Source organism: Trachypithecus francoisi, unplaced genomic scaffold (assembly GCF_009764315.1).
Source record: "Trachypithecus francoisi isolate TF-2019V2 unplaced genomic scaffold, Tfra_2.0 Lachesis_group16, whole genome shotgun sequence".
Classification (NCBI taxonomy): Eukaryota; Metazoa; Chordata; class Mammalia; order Primates; family Cercopithecidae; genus Trachypithecus; species Trachypithecus francoisi.
Window position 1 is genome coordinate 13,696,734 of NW_022681461.1, and position 17,167 is coordinate 13,713,900.

Genomic DNA, 17,167 nt, shown 5'->3' on the forward strand with positions numbered 1-17,167 from the left:
GGTGGCGGGCGCCTGTAATCCCAGCTACTTGGGAGGCTGAGGCAGGAGAATTGCTTGAACCCAGGAGGCAGAGATTGCAGTGAGCTGAGATTGTGCCACTGCACTCCAGTCTGGGCGACAGAGCAAGACTCCGTCTCAAAAAAAAAAAAGCGGCCGGGCGCGGTGGCTCAAGCCTGTAATCCCAGCACTTTGGGAGGCCGAGACGGGCGGATCACGAGGTCAGGAGATCGAGACCATCCTGGCTAACACGGTGAAACCCCGTCTCTACTAAAAAAAAAAAAATACAAAAATTAGCCGGGCGAGATGGCGGGCGCCTGTAGTCCCAGCTACTCGGGAGGCTGAGGCGAGAGAATGGCGTAAACCGGGAGGCGGAGCTTGCAGTGAGCTGAGATCCGGCCACTGCACTCCAGCCTGGGCGACACAGCGAGACTCCGTCTCAACAAAAAAAAAAAAAAAAAAAAAAAAAAAAAAAAAAAAAAGCTCCATTCGGCAGGCCCAGGAGGGCAGATCATCTGAGGTCAGGAGTTGGAGACCAGCCTGGCCAACATGGGGGAAACCCCATGTCTACCAAAAATACAAAAATGAGTCAGGTGTGGTGGGGGACGCCTATAATCCCAGCTACTTGGGAGGCTGAGGCAGGAGAATCAATTGAACCTGGGAGGTGGAGGTTGCAGTGAGCTGAGATCATGCCATTGCACTCCAGCCTGGGAAACAGGGCGAGACTCTGTCTCAAACAAACAAACAAACAAATATAAAAGTTCCAAATCCTCCAAAAATGCCAAGGAAGAGATTTTCCTGTCCGTGACTAGAGATGAGTACTGATGATTATTTTTAATAGGCGATTTTCAAAGGTGTGAACGTTTTGTTATACATGGAGATTTAAGTCTCCAAAAGGAAATAAAAATGCATACCTTTATACTAAAACTTCATCACCAGGCAAATTTGGATCATGACTAAACTGGCTTCTACACCTCTCTCCTAATATAACGTACTCGTATAACTTTGCAGTTGTGAGACACTTATTTCCTATTTTTTAATGTCTTCTCAGTAGGGCCACTGATACAGTCACTATTTGACCAGAAACTGGCACTGGTGATTGGCTCATAAAGTGCCCTCGATTTAGGGGGCTCAGTTATCAAAGGTTTAAAACCTGCCCCAAACCATTGCTGTGATGGGGGCTAATCAAGGAACCATTCAGCTTCACTTGCAAAAGCGGGATCACAATTGCCGCTTTTGTCATGACCCAGCCTAGGTGAGATTTAGTACTTGAGTACACTGCCAGGCACACAAGGTTAATTTAGCAATTTAATACATTTGTTTCCTCATCCATTTCTCCAAACCTTCCAACTAATCTTAACGTGCGTTCAGCCAAATGCGCCAGGAATTCACTTAAAAAAAAAAAAAAAAAAAAAAAACCGACTCCCTGGGGCTTGGGGAAGGAGGCACCGCCGCCCCATGTCGCAGTCTGGGGTGGCTCAGTCCTCAGCAACCATAACTACGGCCATAATTCTCCTCCAGGCCAAGGAGCCCGGATGCGGGGCGTTGCCAAGGGTGTCTTGCCCAGGCTGCGGGAAAGGAGAGGGGCGGGAGCCGGGTAGGGGCATTGCGATCCACGCCACGGCGGAGAGTCGCCCTCTTGGAGTCCCTCCTGTTCGACGCAAGGTAGGAAAAGGCACAACATGGCAAAGCCAACCTAACACGGTGGGCAACTCACTGCCGGTGAACGCCAGACCTTGGCAGTTTCCAGACCTTCGGAACCGGAAGCGAAGCCTGGGAGCGCGCCCGAGAGGGCGTGAACGGGACAGCTTTCCCGGAAGTGCTTGCGGCCTTGGCACAGCGAGCTGCCCCGCGGTCTCTCGTTTCCTAATCGGGGCAGCGCCGCGGGAGAGAACTTTACCTTGGCTGCACTAAGTTCTTAGTGCCACTCCCTAGCAGGGCGGGACCTTGTTTAGGCCCTGTGATCCCGCGGTTCGTGTAGCGCAAGGCGTATAGTGGACCTTGACCCGCCTAGGGCGGGAAAAGAGTTTGGCCCGCCCGGTCCCGAAGGGCAGAATGGACGGGCTCCTAAATCCCAGGGAATCCTCTAAATTCATCGCAGAAAACAGTCGGGATGTGTTTATTGACAGCGGAGGCGTACGGAGGGTGGCAGAGCTGCTGCTGGCCAAGGCGGCGGGGCCAGAGCTGCGCGTGGAGGGGTGGAAAGCCCTTCATGAACTGAACCCCAAGGCGGCCGACGAGGCCGCGGTCAACTGGGTGTTCGTGACAGACACGCTCAACTTCTCCTTTTGGTCGGAGCAGGACGAGCACAAGTGTGTGGTGAGGTACAGTGGGAGAACGTACAGTGGGTACTGGTCCCTGTGCGCCGCCGTCAACAGAGCCCTCGACGAAGGTTGGTGCCATACTCGCTGTCGGACCTAATAGCCTTTGAGGTTTCCATTTACTTGGGGAGCGTGTAGCGGGGTTCCACGGAGCGGTTTGGGAGATGGAATAATGGGAAGCGAACCTGAAGTTCGTTGCAAGTCCTACTTAAAATAGAAGTATGAAAAGGGGCGTATTTTAGTGGGAAATGATGTTAATATTTATCATTGCAACATAAAAGTTACAGTAGCATAAAAGTCAGTTTTATAAAGAATGCCATTTGAATGACACCTGAAGAACAAAAGAACTGATGTTATAAAGCCATTTACTCAAAATACATCTGATGTAATATTGCAGTAGTTAGAAATGGGTGAATAAGCACAGATGAACAAGTAGAAAATGAGAGTTTTGCTTTAGATTTTTTGTTCATCGACTTTTGGTGCATTCCTGTAACACTCATTTCATATTAATTCCATGTTGTAAAAGCAAGGGTTTGATGAATATAAAAGTATGACATTGGTCCTCTGAATTTTATTTTTTTCACTAAAGGGATACCAATAACTAGTGCTTCGTACTACGCGACAGTGACCCTGGATCAGGTTCGGAGTATACTTCGTTCTGACACAGACGTTTCCATGCCTTTAGTAGAAGAGAGGCATCGGATTCTCAATGAAACCGGGAAAATTCTGCTGGAGAAGTTTGGAGGCTCTTTTCTCAACTGCGTCCGAGAAAGTGAGAATAGTGCGCAGAAGTTAATGCACCTGGTGGTTGAAAGTTTTCCTTCTTACAGAGATGTGACTCTGTTTGAGGTGAGTTGCTTCTGTTGGGGATTTAAGAAGACTTAATCGTCTCAGAGTTAGCTCTTTTACTTCCAGGACTCATTTTGAGAATAAAAACTTAAATTCCTTGTGGAAGAAACTAACAAAATTAAGTAGTGTTTCCAAGTCATTTCTTTTTTTTTTTTTTTTTTTTTTTTGAGACGGAGTCTCGCTCTGTAGCCCAGGCTGGAGTGCAGTGGCCGGATCTCAGCTCACTGCAAGCTCCGCCTCCCGGGTTTACGCCATTCTCCTGCCTCAGCCTCCCAAGTAGCTGGGACTACAGGCGCCCGCCAACTCGCCCGGCTAGTTTTTTGTATTTTTTAGTAGAGACGGGGTTTCGCCGCCAAGTCATTTCTTACGTTTTCTTTTTTTTTTTTTTTTGAGACGGAGTCTCACTCTGTCGCCCAGGCTGGAGTGCAGTGGCCAGATCTCAGCTCACTGCAAGCGCCGCCTCCCAGGTTTACGCCATTCTCCTGCCTCAGCCTCCCGAGTAGCTGGGACTACAGGCGCCTGCCACTTCGCCCAGCTAGTTTTTTGTATTTTTTAGTAGAGACGGGGTTTCAGCATGTTAGCCAGGATGGTCTCGATCTCCTGACCTTGTGATCCGCCCGTCTCGGCCTCCCAAAGTGCTGGGATTACAGGCTTGAGCCACCGCGCCCGGCCACGTTTTCTTTTTGTTTGTTTGAGACAGAGTTTTGCTCTTGTTGCCCAGGCTGGAGTGCAATGGCGTGATCTTGGTTCACTGCAACCTCCGCCTCCCGGGTTCAAGCGATTCTCCTGCCTCAGCCTCCCGAGTAGCTGGGATTACACGGATGCGCCACCATGCCCGGCTAATTTTTTGTATTTTTAGTAGAGATGGGGTTTCACTATGTTGGCCAGGCTGGTCTCAAACTCCCGACCTCAAGTGATCCGCTCGCCTTAGCCTCCCAAAGTATTGTGATTACAGGCATGAGCCACCATGTCTGGCGTCATTTCTTTCTTTTTTTTTTTTTTCCGAGATGGAGTCTTACTCTGTCACCCAAGCTAGAATGCAGTGGCACGATCTCGGCTCACTTCTAACTAACTGCCTCCCGGGTTCAGGCGATTCACCTGCCTCAGTCTCCCAAGTAGCTGGGAATACAGACGCCTGCCACTGCACCTGGCTAATTTTTGTATTTTTAGTAGAGACGGGGTTTCACCATGTTGACCAGGCTGGTCTTGAATTCCTGACCTCGTGATCCACCCATCTTGGCCTCCCAAAGTGCTGGGATTACAGGTGTGAGCCACCATGCCCGGCCTTTCCCCGCCCCCCTCAGATGGAGTCTTGCTCTGACTCCCAGGCTGGAGTGCAGTGGCATGATTTCAGCTCACTGCAACCTCTGCCTCCCAGTTCAAGCTATTCTCCTGCCTGTGCCTCCCAAATAGCTGGGACTACAGGTGCATGCCACCATGCCTGGCTAATTTTTTTTGTCTTTTTAGTAGAGACAGGGTTTCTCATTTCTTATATTTTCTGATCAGTATTTCATTCTTTACTTTTGTCTTTTTTTTCTTTCTTTTTTTTTTTTTTGAGGCGGAGTCTTGCTCTGTCGCCCAGACTGGAGTGCAGTGGCCGGAACTAAGCTCACTGCAAGCTCCACCTCCCGGGTTCCCGCCATTCTCCTGCCTCAGCCTCCGGAGTAGCTGGGACTACAGGCGTCCGCCACCTTGCCCGGCTAGTTTTTTGCATTTTTTAGTAGAGACGGGGTTTCACCGTGTTAACCAGGATGGTCTCGATCTCCTGACCTCGTGATCCGCCCGTCTCGGCCTCCCAAAGTGCTGGGATTACAGGCTTGAGCCACCGCGCCCGGCCTTTTTTTTTCTTTTAAAATGTTTCAAACCTAAAAATCATGGAACCCTCCATGTAATGTTCTCCTTATGGAAAATTAGGTATTTTTAGTACTTCAAGAAGGTTACTTTATTGGATGAAGATCAGAATGTATACTAACCTCTCCCTAATAAAAAGTATTTCTGGCTGGGCTCAGTGGCTCACACCTGTAATCCCAGCACTTTGGGAGGCCGAGGTGGGTGGATCACCTGAGGTCAGGAGCTCAAGATCAGCCTGCCAACATGGAGAAACCCCATCTCTCCTAAAAATACAAAAGTTAGCTGGGTGTGGTTGCATGCACCTGTAGTCCCAGCTGCTTAGGAGGCTGAGGCAGGAGAATTGCTTGAACCCAGGAGATGGAGGCTGCAGTGAGCCCAGATTGCACCACTGCACTCCATCCTGGGCGAGACAGAATTAGACTCTATCTCAAAAAACAGAAGTATTCTTGCAAAGTTCAGTATACTGTATATATATTTTATGTTTTCTTTTTCATAAACAGTGTACTTGAACAAATGATGATTATTTTGTTGGACCCTCACAGGCTGCACCTGGATTTTGTTTTTGTAAAATTCTTTTGGAATCTTTTGAACCTGGGAGGTGGAGGTTGCAGTGAGCCGAGATTACGCCACCACACTCCAGCCTGGGCGACAGAGCTGGACTCCATTTCAAAAAAATAAAATAGGCTGGGTGCGGTGGCTCAAGCCTGTAATCCCAGCACTTTGGGAGGCCGAGACGGGCGGATCACGAGGTCAGGAGATCGAGACCGTCCTGGCTAACACGGTGAAACCCCATCTCTACTAAAAATGCAAAAAACTAGCCGGGCGAGGTGGCGGGCGCCTGTAGTCCCAGCTACTCCGGAGGCTGAGGCAGGAGAATGGCGTGAACCTGGGAGGCGGAGCTTGCAGTGAGCAGAGATCCAGCCACTGCACTCCAGCCCGGGGGACAGAGCAAGACTCTGTCTCAAAAAAATAAATAATAAATAAATAAATAAATAAATAAATAAATAAATAAAACTCCAGCCCGGGCGACAGAGCAAGACTCCGTCTCAAAAATAAATAAATAAATAATTAATAAAATAAAATAAAATAAAATAAATTGGCCAGGCATAGTGGCTCACGTCTGTAATTCCAGCACTTTGGGGGACCGAGGCGAGTGGATCACAAGGTCAGGAGTTCAAGACCAGCCTGGCCAACATGGTGAAACCCCATCTCTACTAAAAATGTAAAAATTAGCCGGGTGTAGTGGTGGGTGCCTGTAATCCCAGCTACTCAGGGGGCTGAGGCAGGAGAATCGCTTGAACCCAGGAGCTGGAGGTTGTAATGAGCTGAGATCATACCAGTCACTGCACTCCAGCCTGGAGGATAGGAGCAAGACTCCATCTCAAGAGAAAAAAACAAAAGAATACAATTGTATTAGTCTGTTCTCATACTGCTATAAAGAACTGCATTTCATTTATAGCACAGTGCTTTGGTTTTGCTTTGCTGAAAAGTTCAATTTTTTAAAAATGTACCAGAAAGTGGCAGTATCTTAGCTCACTACAACCTCCACCTCCTGGGTTCAAACGATTCTCCTGCTTCAGTCTCCCAAGTAGCTGGGATTACAGGCACCCACCACCGTGCCTGGCTAATTTTGTATTTTTGGTAGAAACAGGGTTTCACCATGTTGGCCAGGCTGGTCTTGAACTCCTGACCTCAAGTGATCTGCCTGCTTCAGCTTCCCAAAGTGCTGGAATTACAGGCTTCAACCACCATGCCCAGCCAATCTGATACTTTTTTTTAAGATGGAGTCTTACTCTGTCACCCAGGCTGGAGTGCAGTGGCACCATCTCTGCTCACTGCAACCTCCACCTCCCGAGTTCAAGCAGTTCTCTGCCTCAGCCTCCCGAGTAGCTGGGATTCCAGGCACCCACTACCATACATGGCTAATTTTTGTATTTTTAGTAGAGACGGGGTTTCACAATGTTGGCCAAGCTGATCTTGAACTCCTGACCCTGTGATCCACCCGCCTTGGCCTCCCAAAGTTCTGGGATTACAGGCGTGAGCCACAGCGCCCAACCCAATCTGATACATTTTTAAATGAAAATTGGTACAGAAACCATTTCTCATGAGTACTTGTTTCTAAAATACAGTTTTACAGAAAAATCCCCAAAATGGGCTAGCCATGGTGGCTCAAGCCCATAATCCCAACACATTGGGTGACTGAGGTAAGTGGATTGCTTGAGCCCAGGAGTTCAAGACCAGCCTGGGCAACACGTGAGACTCCATTTCTACAAAAAATTTAAAAACTAGCCAGGCGTGGTTGCGTGCCTGTGGTTCTAGCTACTCAGGAGGCCGAGGCAGGAGGATTGCTTGAGCCCAGGAGGTGGAGGCTGCAGTGAGCTATGATAGTTCTATTGTCCCCAAAAAGTAAATAAATAAAAATAAACAATTTGCACAAACTAGTCATGTGATTTTAATGTATACCTATTTACTGAGATTATCATTCATTTTTAGACGTGAACAGATTATAAAGTTAACAATTTTTAACTTAGACAGATTTAGATCAGTGATTTCCCAACCTGGCTGTGCCCCAGAATCACTTAGGAGCCTTAAAATTCAGATATATTTCCAAAACACCACCCTCAAAGATCCTGATGAATAGGTGAAAGAAGAGCTATTTTTTAAGCTCTTCAAGTTACTCTGATTTAGAGTAATGCAGTACTTTGTAAAAGTTCTAATTAACAAATTGTTACTGTGACATACTGATAAATATAAAAAACAGCTTTTTGATATTTCAATAGATAACATTTTATTTTTTATTTTTAGTGGTATTGTTGTTGTTTTTTGAGACAGAGTCTTCCTCTTTCGCCCAGGCTGGAGTGCAATGGCATGATCTCTGCTCACAGCAACCTCCGCCTCCTGGGTTCTAACAATTCTTCTGCCTCAGCCTCCTTAGTTAGCTGGGATTAGAGGCACACACCACCATGCCAGGCTAATTTTTGTATATTAGTAGAGATGGGGTTTCACCATGTTGGCCAGGCTGGTCTCGAACTCCTGACCTCAGGTGATCCACCCACCTTGACCTCCCAAAGTGTTGGGATTACAGGCGTGAGCCACCGCGCCGGCCTTTGTTTTTGTTTTTTGTTTTTTGTTTTTTTTTTTGAGATGGAGTCTTGCTGGCATGTAATGGCGCAATCTCAGTTCATTGCAACCTCCGCCTCCTGGGTTGAAGCTGTTCTCCCACCTAAGCTCCCGAGTAGCTGGGATTACAGGCACCTTGCCATCATGCCTGGTCAATTTTTATATTTTTGTAGAGGCAGGGTTTCACCATGTTGGCCAGGCTGGTCTTGAACTCCTGACCTCAGGTGATCTGCCCACCTCAGCCTCCCAAAGTGCTGGGATTACAGGCATGAGCCACCGCACTTGGCCTATGTTGTTCTTAAGTATTGGTAATCCTTGAACTTTCTATTTATTCATGATAAAATTATGGAAGAATTTTTTCAAAAAACTTAAATGTCCCAGTGTGATGGCTCTTGCCTGTAATCCTAGAACCTTGGGAGGCCAAGGCGGGTAGATCACTTGAGCCCAGGAATTCAAGACCAGCCTGGGCAACATGGGGAAACTTCATCTCTGCAAAATAACAAAAAAAGTAACTGGCCTTGGTGGTGAACACCTATAGTGCCAGCTCTTCAGGAGGCTGAGGTGGGAGGATTGCTTGAGCCTGGGGAGGTCAAGGCTGCAGTGAGCCGTAATTGATCCACAACCTGGGCGGCAGTGAGGCCCTGTCTCCAAAAAAAAAAAAAAAGAAAAGAAAAGAAAAGAAAAAAATTGCCAGGCGCGGTGGCTCAAGCCTATAATCCCAGCACTTTGGGAGGCCGAGACGGGCGGATCACGAGGTGAGGAGATCAAGACCATCCTGGCTAACACCGTGAAACCCCGTCTCTACTAAAAAATACAAAAAACTAGCCGGGCGAGGTGGCGGGCGCCTGTCGTCCCAGCTACTCGGGAGGCTGAGGCAGGAGAGTGGCATAAACCCGGGAGGCGGAGCTTGCAGTGAGCTGAGATCCGACCACTGCACTCCAGCCTGGGCGACAGAGCGAGACTCCGTCTCAAAAAAAAAAAACGAAAAGAAAAAAATTAACTCATGGTCATAGAGCTTTTTATTGACAATTATTTTATAAAGGTACTATTTAAAAAATATTTAAATCACAAAACAATATCATGAAACATGTAAGCAATTGTTATTTGGAGATTTACTAGTATTTTTAGTGATACCAGTTAATATTTTAGAGATCCAGAATTTGATTACAAAATCATTTGATTTCCAAAACCATAATGAACTTACCCAGAAAATGTTCTATAGATGACCGGGCGCGGTGGCTCATGCCTGTAATCCCTGCACTTTGGGAGGCCGAGGCGGGTGAATCACAAGGTCAGGAGTTCGAGATCAGCCTGACACACATGGTGAAACCCCATCTCTACTAAAAATACAAAAATTAGCCAGGTGTGGTGGCTCATGCCTGTAATCTCAGCTACTTAGGAGGGCTAAGGCAGGAGAATGGCTTGAACCCGGGAGGTGGAGGTTGCAGTGAGCCGAGATGGCACCATTGCGCTCCAGCCTGGGCAACAGAGCAAGACTTCGTCTCCAAAAAAAAAAAAAAGGAAAATGTTTTACAGATGACTTGAATTTATTTTTGATTCCTCCCTTAAATCTTTTTGTCCTTTTTTTATCTTAATATATTATTATATCTATTATAATCTATTCTTTATATATACTGTCTGCTACCATGGAAACAGCAGTGACGTGATCATGTATATGTTTTCTTTTTTTTTTTTTTTTGAGACGGAGTCTCGCTCTGTCGCCCAGGCTGGAGTGCAGTGGCCGATCTCAGCTCACTGCAAGCTCCGCCTCCCGGGTTTACGCCATTCTCCTGCCTCAGCCTCCCGAGTAGCTGGGACTACAGGCGCCCGCCACCTCGCCCGGCTAGGTTTTTTTTTTTTTAGTAGAGACGGGGTTTCACGTGTTAGCCAGGATGGTCTCGATCTCCTGACCTCGTGATCCGCCCGTCTCGGCCTCCCAAAGTGCTGGGATTACAGGCTTGAGCCACCGCGCCCGGCTATATGTTTTCTTAGATGCTAGCACTGATTTTGTTATTTTTATTTTTTGTTTTTTTCCCTGTGGGTTGTTACGTAAGTTTGATTGCTAGTTTTTTCCATTTTGCTCTATGAATCTTGTTAAAAATAGCAGATAATGGCTTCTATTATAATAAACTTTATAGTGTAGTAATTGTGTTTGATAGACATTTTTATAAATTAAGTCTTAAGTCTTGCTGTTTTTTATGTTTTTTTTTCCTCAAGACGGAGTTTCACTCTTGTTGCCCAGGCTGGAATGCAATGGCGTGATCTCGGCTCACCACAGCCTCCGCGTCCCAGATTCAAGTGATTCTCCTGCCTCAGCCTCCCGAGTGACTGGGATTACAGGCATGTGCCACCATGCCTGGCTAATTTTGTATTTTTTTTTTAAGTAGGGACAGGGTTTCTCCATGTTGGTCAGCTGGTCTCGTACTCTCAACCTCAGGTGATCCTCCCGTCTTGGCCTCCCAAAGTGCTGGGATTACAGGCATGAGCCACTGTGACCAGCCATGTCTTGTGCTATTTTATAAACTAGACTTGAACTAGAAACCTGGTTGCCATATATAAATCTAGTTTATATAGAGGAAGAATTGCCAAGTTGTCATATTTAGATAGGTTTAGGAATATAGGGTGATAGCGTAATGTAGGAATGTTTTAAATTGTGATTTGTTCCTTCAGCCCCTCAATTTAATTTAGAGACATTACGCCATGTCAGAAAATGAACATTTGTATTTGCTCTGGAAAACGAATTCTGACTTTGTTAAATGTAGCTTTAGAAGTTTTAATTTATTTAGTATAATAAAAATAGGTCTGGGCTGGGCACGGTGGCTCAAGCCTGTAATCCCAGCACTTTGGGAGGCCGAGATGGGCGGATCACAAGGTCAGGAGATCGAGACCATCCTGGCTAACACGGTGAAACCCCATCTCTACTAAAAAATACAAAAAACTAGCCGGGCGAGGTGGCGGGCGCCTGTAGTCCCAGCTACTCGGGAGGCTGAGGCAGGAGAATGGCGGGAACCCGGGAGGCGGGGCTTGCAGTGAGCTGAGATCCGGCCACTGCGCTCCAGCCTGGGCAACAGAGCCAGACTCCGTCTCAAAAAAAAAAAAAAAAAAAAAATAGGTCTGGATCTGTTACAATAGGCATATCTTAAGGTTAAGCAGTATTAGGTTATTTCTTGTTATGATAGCATATCATTGGCGTTTTGTTAGTAAATAGAAGAATCTGTAGTATCATCTTAAGGAATTTTTGTATAGAGCCTTTCCTTAAACTTTTAGTCTCGTATTTATTTGTTTATGTCATTTACAAGTTAAAATATTCTCCTCCAAGGTGGTCAAGATATATTTTGGGAGCTAGTAATATTGATAAACATTTATAAAACATGATTTAAGGTTATTACTATTGGGATTAGGACTAGTAGTTGGTTGTAATTATCTATGTTTTTCCATAGTTTAGGCTGATTTGCATTTGTAGATTTACAGAGTTTTTTTGAGTTTTTTTTTTTTTTTTTGAGATAGTGCCTCAGTCAGTTGCCCAGGCTGGAGTTCAGTGATGTGATCATAGCTCACTGCAGCCTCTACCTCCCAGTCTCAAGCAATCCCCCTGCCTCAGCCTGGTGAGTAGCTGAGACTGCAGGCACGTGCCACCACACCTGGCTAATTAAAAATATATATATTTTTTGTAGGCTGGGCATAGTGGCTCACACCTGTAATCCCAGCACTTTGGGAGGCCAAGGCAGGCAGATTGCCTGAGGTCAGGAGTTTGAGACCAGCCTGGCCAACATGGTGAAAGCCCGTCTCTACTAAAATACAGAAATTAGCCAGGTGTGGTGGTTGTAGAGACAGGATTTCGCCATGTTTTGTAGAGATGGAGTTTCATCGTTGCCCAGGCTGGTCTTGAACTTCTGGCTTCAAACAATCCTCCTGCTTCGGCCTCCCAAATTGATGGGATTACAAGTGTAAGTCACCACACTTAACTAGAATTTTTGAGTTAAATTATAACCCACTAATGCTTGGTTAAATTTGTCTTTTCTATGTATAAATATAATTGGCTATTTTATTTTCATATTTGGACTTACATATCAACTTTGACCATTTCCAAAGTTGGTAAATATTATCATTTTCTAGCTGTTGATCAATTAATGTCTTTATAAAATAAGTTAATCATATTATCTGAAAGGAAATAGTTAAAAATGAATGTTGTAGTTTTCTTCAGACCTGAGCTTATGGATGATTATTCTTTATATGTTGCTTTTTTTTTGAGACAGAGCCTTGCTCTATCGCCCAGGCTGGAGTACAGTGGTATGATCTCGACTCACTGCACCCTTCGCCACCCGAGTTCAAGCAATTCTTCTGCCTCAGCCCCCTGAATAGCTGGGACTACAGGTGCTCGCCACCACACCCAGCTAATTTCTGTATTTTTAGTAGAGATGGGGTTTTACCATATTGGCCAGGCTGGTCTCAAACTCCTGACCTCGTGATCCTCCCGCGTCTCCCTCCCAAAATGCTAGGATTACAGGCATGAGCCACCACTCCTGGCCTATACTTTGCTGTATATTATACAATTAATGTCAATTATATTGCAATCAGAAAAACAGACGTGTTTTAATTTAAGAAACTTTCAAAAGGAATGCTATCTACACATTTAAAATAATAAGCCCTTGGATTATATTGCAGGAATGTGTATATGAAGTATTGCCATTGAAAGATAATACTAAGTAGTATCAAGATTACATAAATTGTATTTGATGTGCCTTTAAAAATGGGAAGTGAGTTTGGAGTGATAAAAAATTTAATGTTTATTAAATCCTTTTGTTTCCTGTAAAAGATCTATGAATTCTTGTTTTTTTTGAGACTGGGTCTGCCTGTGTCACCCAGACTGGAGTGCAGTGGTGTGATCACGGTTCACTGCAGCCTTGACCTCCCAGGCTCAGGCGATTCTCCCGCCTTACCTCCTGAGTATCTGGGACCATAGATGTGTGCCACCACGCCCAGCTAATTTTTTGTTTTTTGTAGAGATGGAGTTATGCCATGTTTCACAGACTGGTTGAACTCCTGGGCTCAAGCAATCTGCCCACTTCAGCCTCCCAAAGTGCTGGGATTACAGGCGGGAGCCATGTGCCCAGCCAATCTATAAATTCTTACCAACAAAGTAAGATTATTCTGCCTTTTAAAAAATGTTTCAACCTTCACCTTTAAAAAATAGCATATATAAAGCTTTCAGATACCCAGATAACATTCATATTCTCTTCATTCATCAGGGGAAAAGAGTTTCTTTTTACAAACGAGCCCAAATCCTTGTAGCAGATACGTGGAGTGTATTGGAAGGAAAAGGAGATGGCTGCTTTAAGGACATCTCCAGTATCACCATGTTTGCTGATTATAGATTACCTCAGGTTCTTGCTCATCTTGGAGCCCTGAAATACTCTGATGAACTACTGAAGAAGCTTCTCAAAGGTTTGCAACTTTAAGTCATTCTTTGTTATACTATGAATTGTTGGATCTTGGTTTAGTTTTTTTTGTTTTGTTTTGTTTTGTTTTGTTTTTTTGAGACGGAGTCTTGCTCCATCGCCCAGGCTGGAGTGTAGTGGCGCAATCTCTGCTCACTGCAAGCTCCGCCTCCTGGGTTCAGCCATTCTCCTGCCTCAGCCTCCCGAGTAGCTGGGACTACAGGCACCCGCCACCACACCCAGCTAATTTTTTTGTATTTTTGGTAGAGACGGGGTTTCACTGTGTTAGCCAGGATGGTCTCGATCTCCTGACCTCGTGATCTGCCCGCCTCGGCCTCCCAAAGTGCTGGGATTATAGGCACGAGCCACCACGCCGGGCGGTTTAGTTTTTTTTGCAAAAGGTCTCCTTTGCTTTAAAAAAAAAAAAAAGAGTACTATTTATTGTTCATAGTATATGTAAAGGAAAATGCAAAGATAAAATGTAGACAAAATGATTTTTCTTTTTGTTTGCACTGTGAAATGTGGATATTGTAGAAAATTGTGCTATTTGAACATTATAATTTCATAGCCTAATGACACCTAAATTTATGTTACATGAAAGTATGTAACACTGACAGTTCATCAGGTATAGTATTTGAAAAGTGTTAATTAAGCTGAAGAGCACACTACGTGGTGATATGAAGGGTAGGCTGAAAGATAGGTAATATGAATTGACTTTTGAGTGAAGAGACTCCAAGGTCTGCACTGGGATATCTTGCACAAGTCACTTGCTTCTCTTGGCTTATTCACCATTATTGGATATGATTACTGATATCAAGACTAGGAGCCTTATGATAAATAATCACAGGTAAATTGGGTTGAAAATTAGCTTATAACATTTCCTTGTATGAGGAAAATAATTATATGATTTTCATGTTAATTTCTCTTTTAGGTTCAAAATTTTCTGCTACTTTTTTCTTTATTTTATTTTATTTTATTTTAAAAATATGTGCCCAGGCTGGTTTCAAATTCCTGGGCTTAAGCAATCTTCTCACTTCAGCCTTCCAATGTGCTGGGATTACAGGCATGAGCCACTGCACCTGACCTCTTTATGTATTTTTTCTTTTTTTTTTTAAGACAGAGTCTTGCTCTGTTGCCCTGGCTGGAGTGCAGTGGCCGGATCTCAGCTCACTGCAAGCTCCGCCTCCCGGGTTCACGCCATTCTCCTGCCTCAGCCTCCCGAGTAGCTGGGACTACAGGCGCCTGCCACCTTGCCCAGCTAGTTTTTTGTATTTTTAGTAGAAATGGGGTTTCACTATTTTAGCCAGGATGGTCTCAATCTCCTGACCTCGTGACCCGCCTGCCTCGGCCTCCCAAAGTGCTGGAATTACAAGTGTGAGCCACCGCCCCGGCCTTATGTGTTTTTTAAAAGAGGTAGATTCTATGATTGAATAACTTCCTCTTGTGAAATAGATTTGAATCCCCCAGATCAGAATAACACAGAATATAAAGGTATCATTATTCCCATGGTTGGCTCTACTGGGTTTTTAGGCTGCCATGGGCAATCTGTTTGTCTTCTATTTCCTCGTTTGAAAAAGAATATGCTATTTTTTGTTATAGTGCTCATGTCAAGGGTCACTAATTGTTGGATACCTTTATTTTTATTTTTATTTTTTTGAGACAGAGTCTCACTCTGTCGCCCAGGCTGGAGTGCAGTGACCGGATCTCAGCTCACTGCAAGCTCCGCCTCCCGGGTTCACGCCATTCTCCTGCCTCAGCCTCCCGAGTAGCTGGGACTACAGGTGCCCGCCACCTTGCCCAGCTAGTTTTTTGTATTTTTTAGTAGAGACGGGGTTTCACTCTCTTAGCCAGGATAGTCTCGATCTCCTGACCTCGTGATCCGCCCATCTCGGCCTCCCAAAGTGCTGGGATTACAGGCTTGAGCCACCGCACCCGGCCTGTTGGATACCTTTAAAAGGGACAACGTTTAGCAATCAGGGCTTATCTTTCATAAGTCGTATTAAGCTGCTTTTTTTTTCTTTTGTACACACTGTTCATTCCTATCTCTAAGCATTGTCTTACTTGGTTGCTGTCATCCAAATTTTCTTTTTTTTTTGAGATGCTCTGTTGCCTAGGCTGGAGTGCAGTGGCATGTTCTTGACTCACCAGAACCTCTGCCTCTCGGGTTCAAGCCATTCTCCTGCCTCAGCCTCCTAAGTAGCTGGGATTACAGGTGCGTGCCACCATGCCTGGCTAATTTTTGTATTTTGAGTACAGATGGGGTTTCACCATGTTGTTCATGCTGGTCTTGAACTCCTGACCTCAGCCTCCCAAAGTGCTAGGATTGCAGGCGTGAGCCGCCGCGCCCAGCTTTTTTTCAATTCAAATCCTATGCAGAGGCTTCACTCAAATGCTGTCCTTGCTCATGGTGATTTGTCCATCTCCTTCTCAGTTTTTATAGCACTTAATTGTCTCTGCTACTGTGAGAAAAACCGTAGTGAGAAGGGATCATCCAGCATAGTTGTACAGAGATGTCAGAATTTTCTTCTCCCATCCATTTCAACTCCAGAGGCTCTTTTCCAATATCTATTGGCAGTCATTACTGCCTCCATTTATGCCTTGCTTCTAGAAGGGTACTCTCCTATCCTTAGCCAGTTTGATATAGGGTGGACAAATTCTTTTGCCACTTAGTGCATTTAAGTAAAATTTGGATTTTGTTTTCCAAAAAGTATTTTAATGCAAAACTAGACCAAAAATAAACAAACTGTAAATGTAATGTAACAGACATAAGTATAGTGTACTCATTTTTAAAAACTACCTTAAGTGGAATCTAGGACCAGCTTAGTTTGACCAGGTGAGGTAGGACCTTCCTTAACTGGCTTCCAATGGTACTTCCAAACTTGAGGATTTGCTACACTGGTATTCCTTCCCTTCTCCCCTCATCTGGGTATCTCAGGGACATCCCTTGGAAGTGCCACCTAGATTTCTGTCCACTGTCTTTAACCCATCTCTTCACCGAAGACATAGTACTTGGCCAATTATAAAAAACTAACAATGCAATTTGACTAAATTTAGCTTTTCACTGTGACTCCAGGGCCAGCTTTTAGACCAAATACCTGGGCCATATTACCTTCCCTGACTCTAATCTCTGTCAGTCCACTCAAATGTCTTTTTCTGTCTGAAGTCCATGTTCTACCCCTTACTGTAAGTTGCTGTATTAGTTATTACATTAGTTTCCTAGGGCTGACATAACAAATTACCACAAACTAGATGGCTTCAAGCAACAGAAATGTATTGTGTCACAGTTCTGGAGGATGGAAGTCTGAAATCAAGATGTCGGCAGGACCGTCCTTCCTCTAAAGGCTCTTGGGAATAATTCTTCCTTGCCTCTTCCCAGCACTTTGTGGCTCCAGCAGTCCTTGGCATTCGTTGGTCTGTAGCTGCATCACACCAATCATGGCCTTATCCTTGTTCTCCTGTCTCTTCTTATCCTCTTTTTTTTTTTTCTTTTTTTGAGACGGAGTTTTGCTCTTGTCGCCCAGTGCAATGGTGCCATCTCGGCTCACTGCAACCTCCTTCTCCCAAGTTCAAGTGATTCTCCTACCTCAGCCT

The 17,167-nt window shown here is 45.0% G+C and overlaps 1 protein-coding gene across 2 annotated transcripts in view; it reads left to right on the forward strand.

Annotated features, from left to right (window-relative positions):
* The first annotated feature begins 1,811 nt into the window (after positions 1–1,811).
* The window catches only part of CUNH9orf64 (chromosome unknown C9orf64 homolog), a 29,081-nt gene continuing 13,725 nt past the window's right edge, over positions 1,812–17,167 (forward strand). For both annotated transcript variants that reach the window (XM_033236957.1, XM_033236956.1), the window contains exons 1-3: positions 1,812–2,389; positions 2,908–3,167; positions 13,388–13,583. In XM_033236957.1, coding sequence (XP_033092848.1) covers positions 2,053–2,389; positions 2,908–3,167; positions 13,388–13,583 — 793 coding nt within the window. In that variant the 5' untranslated portion in view covers positions 1,812–2,052. The remainder of the gene's footprint in view (positions 2,390–2,907; positions 3,168–13,387; positions 13,584–17,167) is intronic.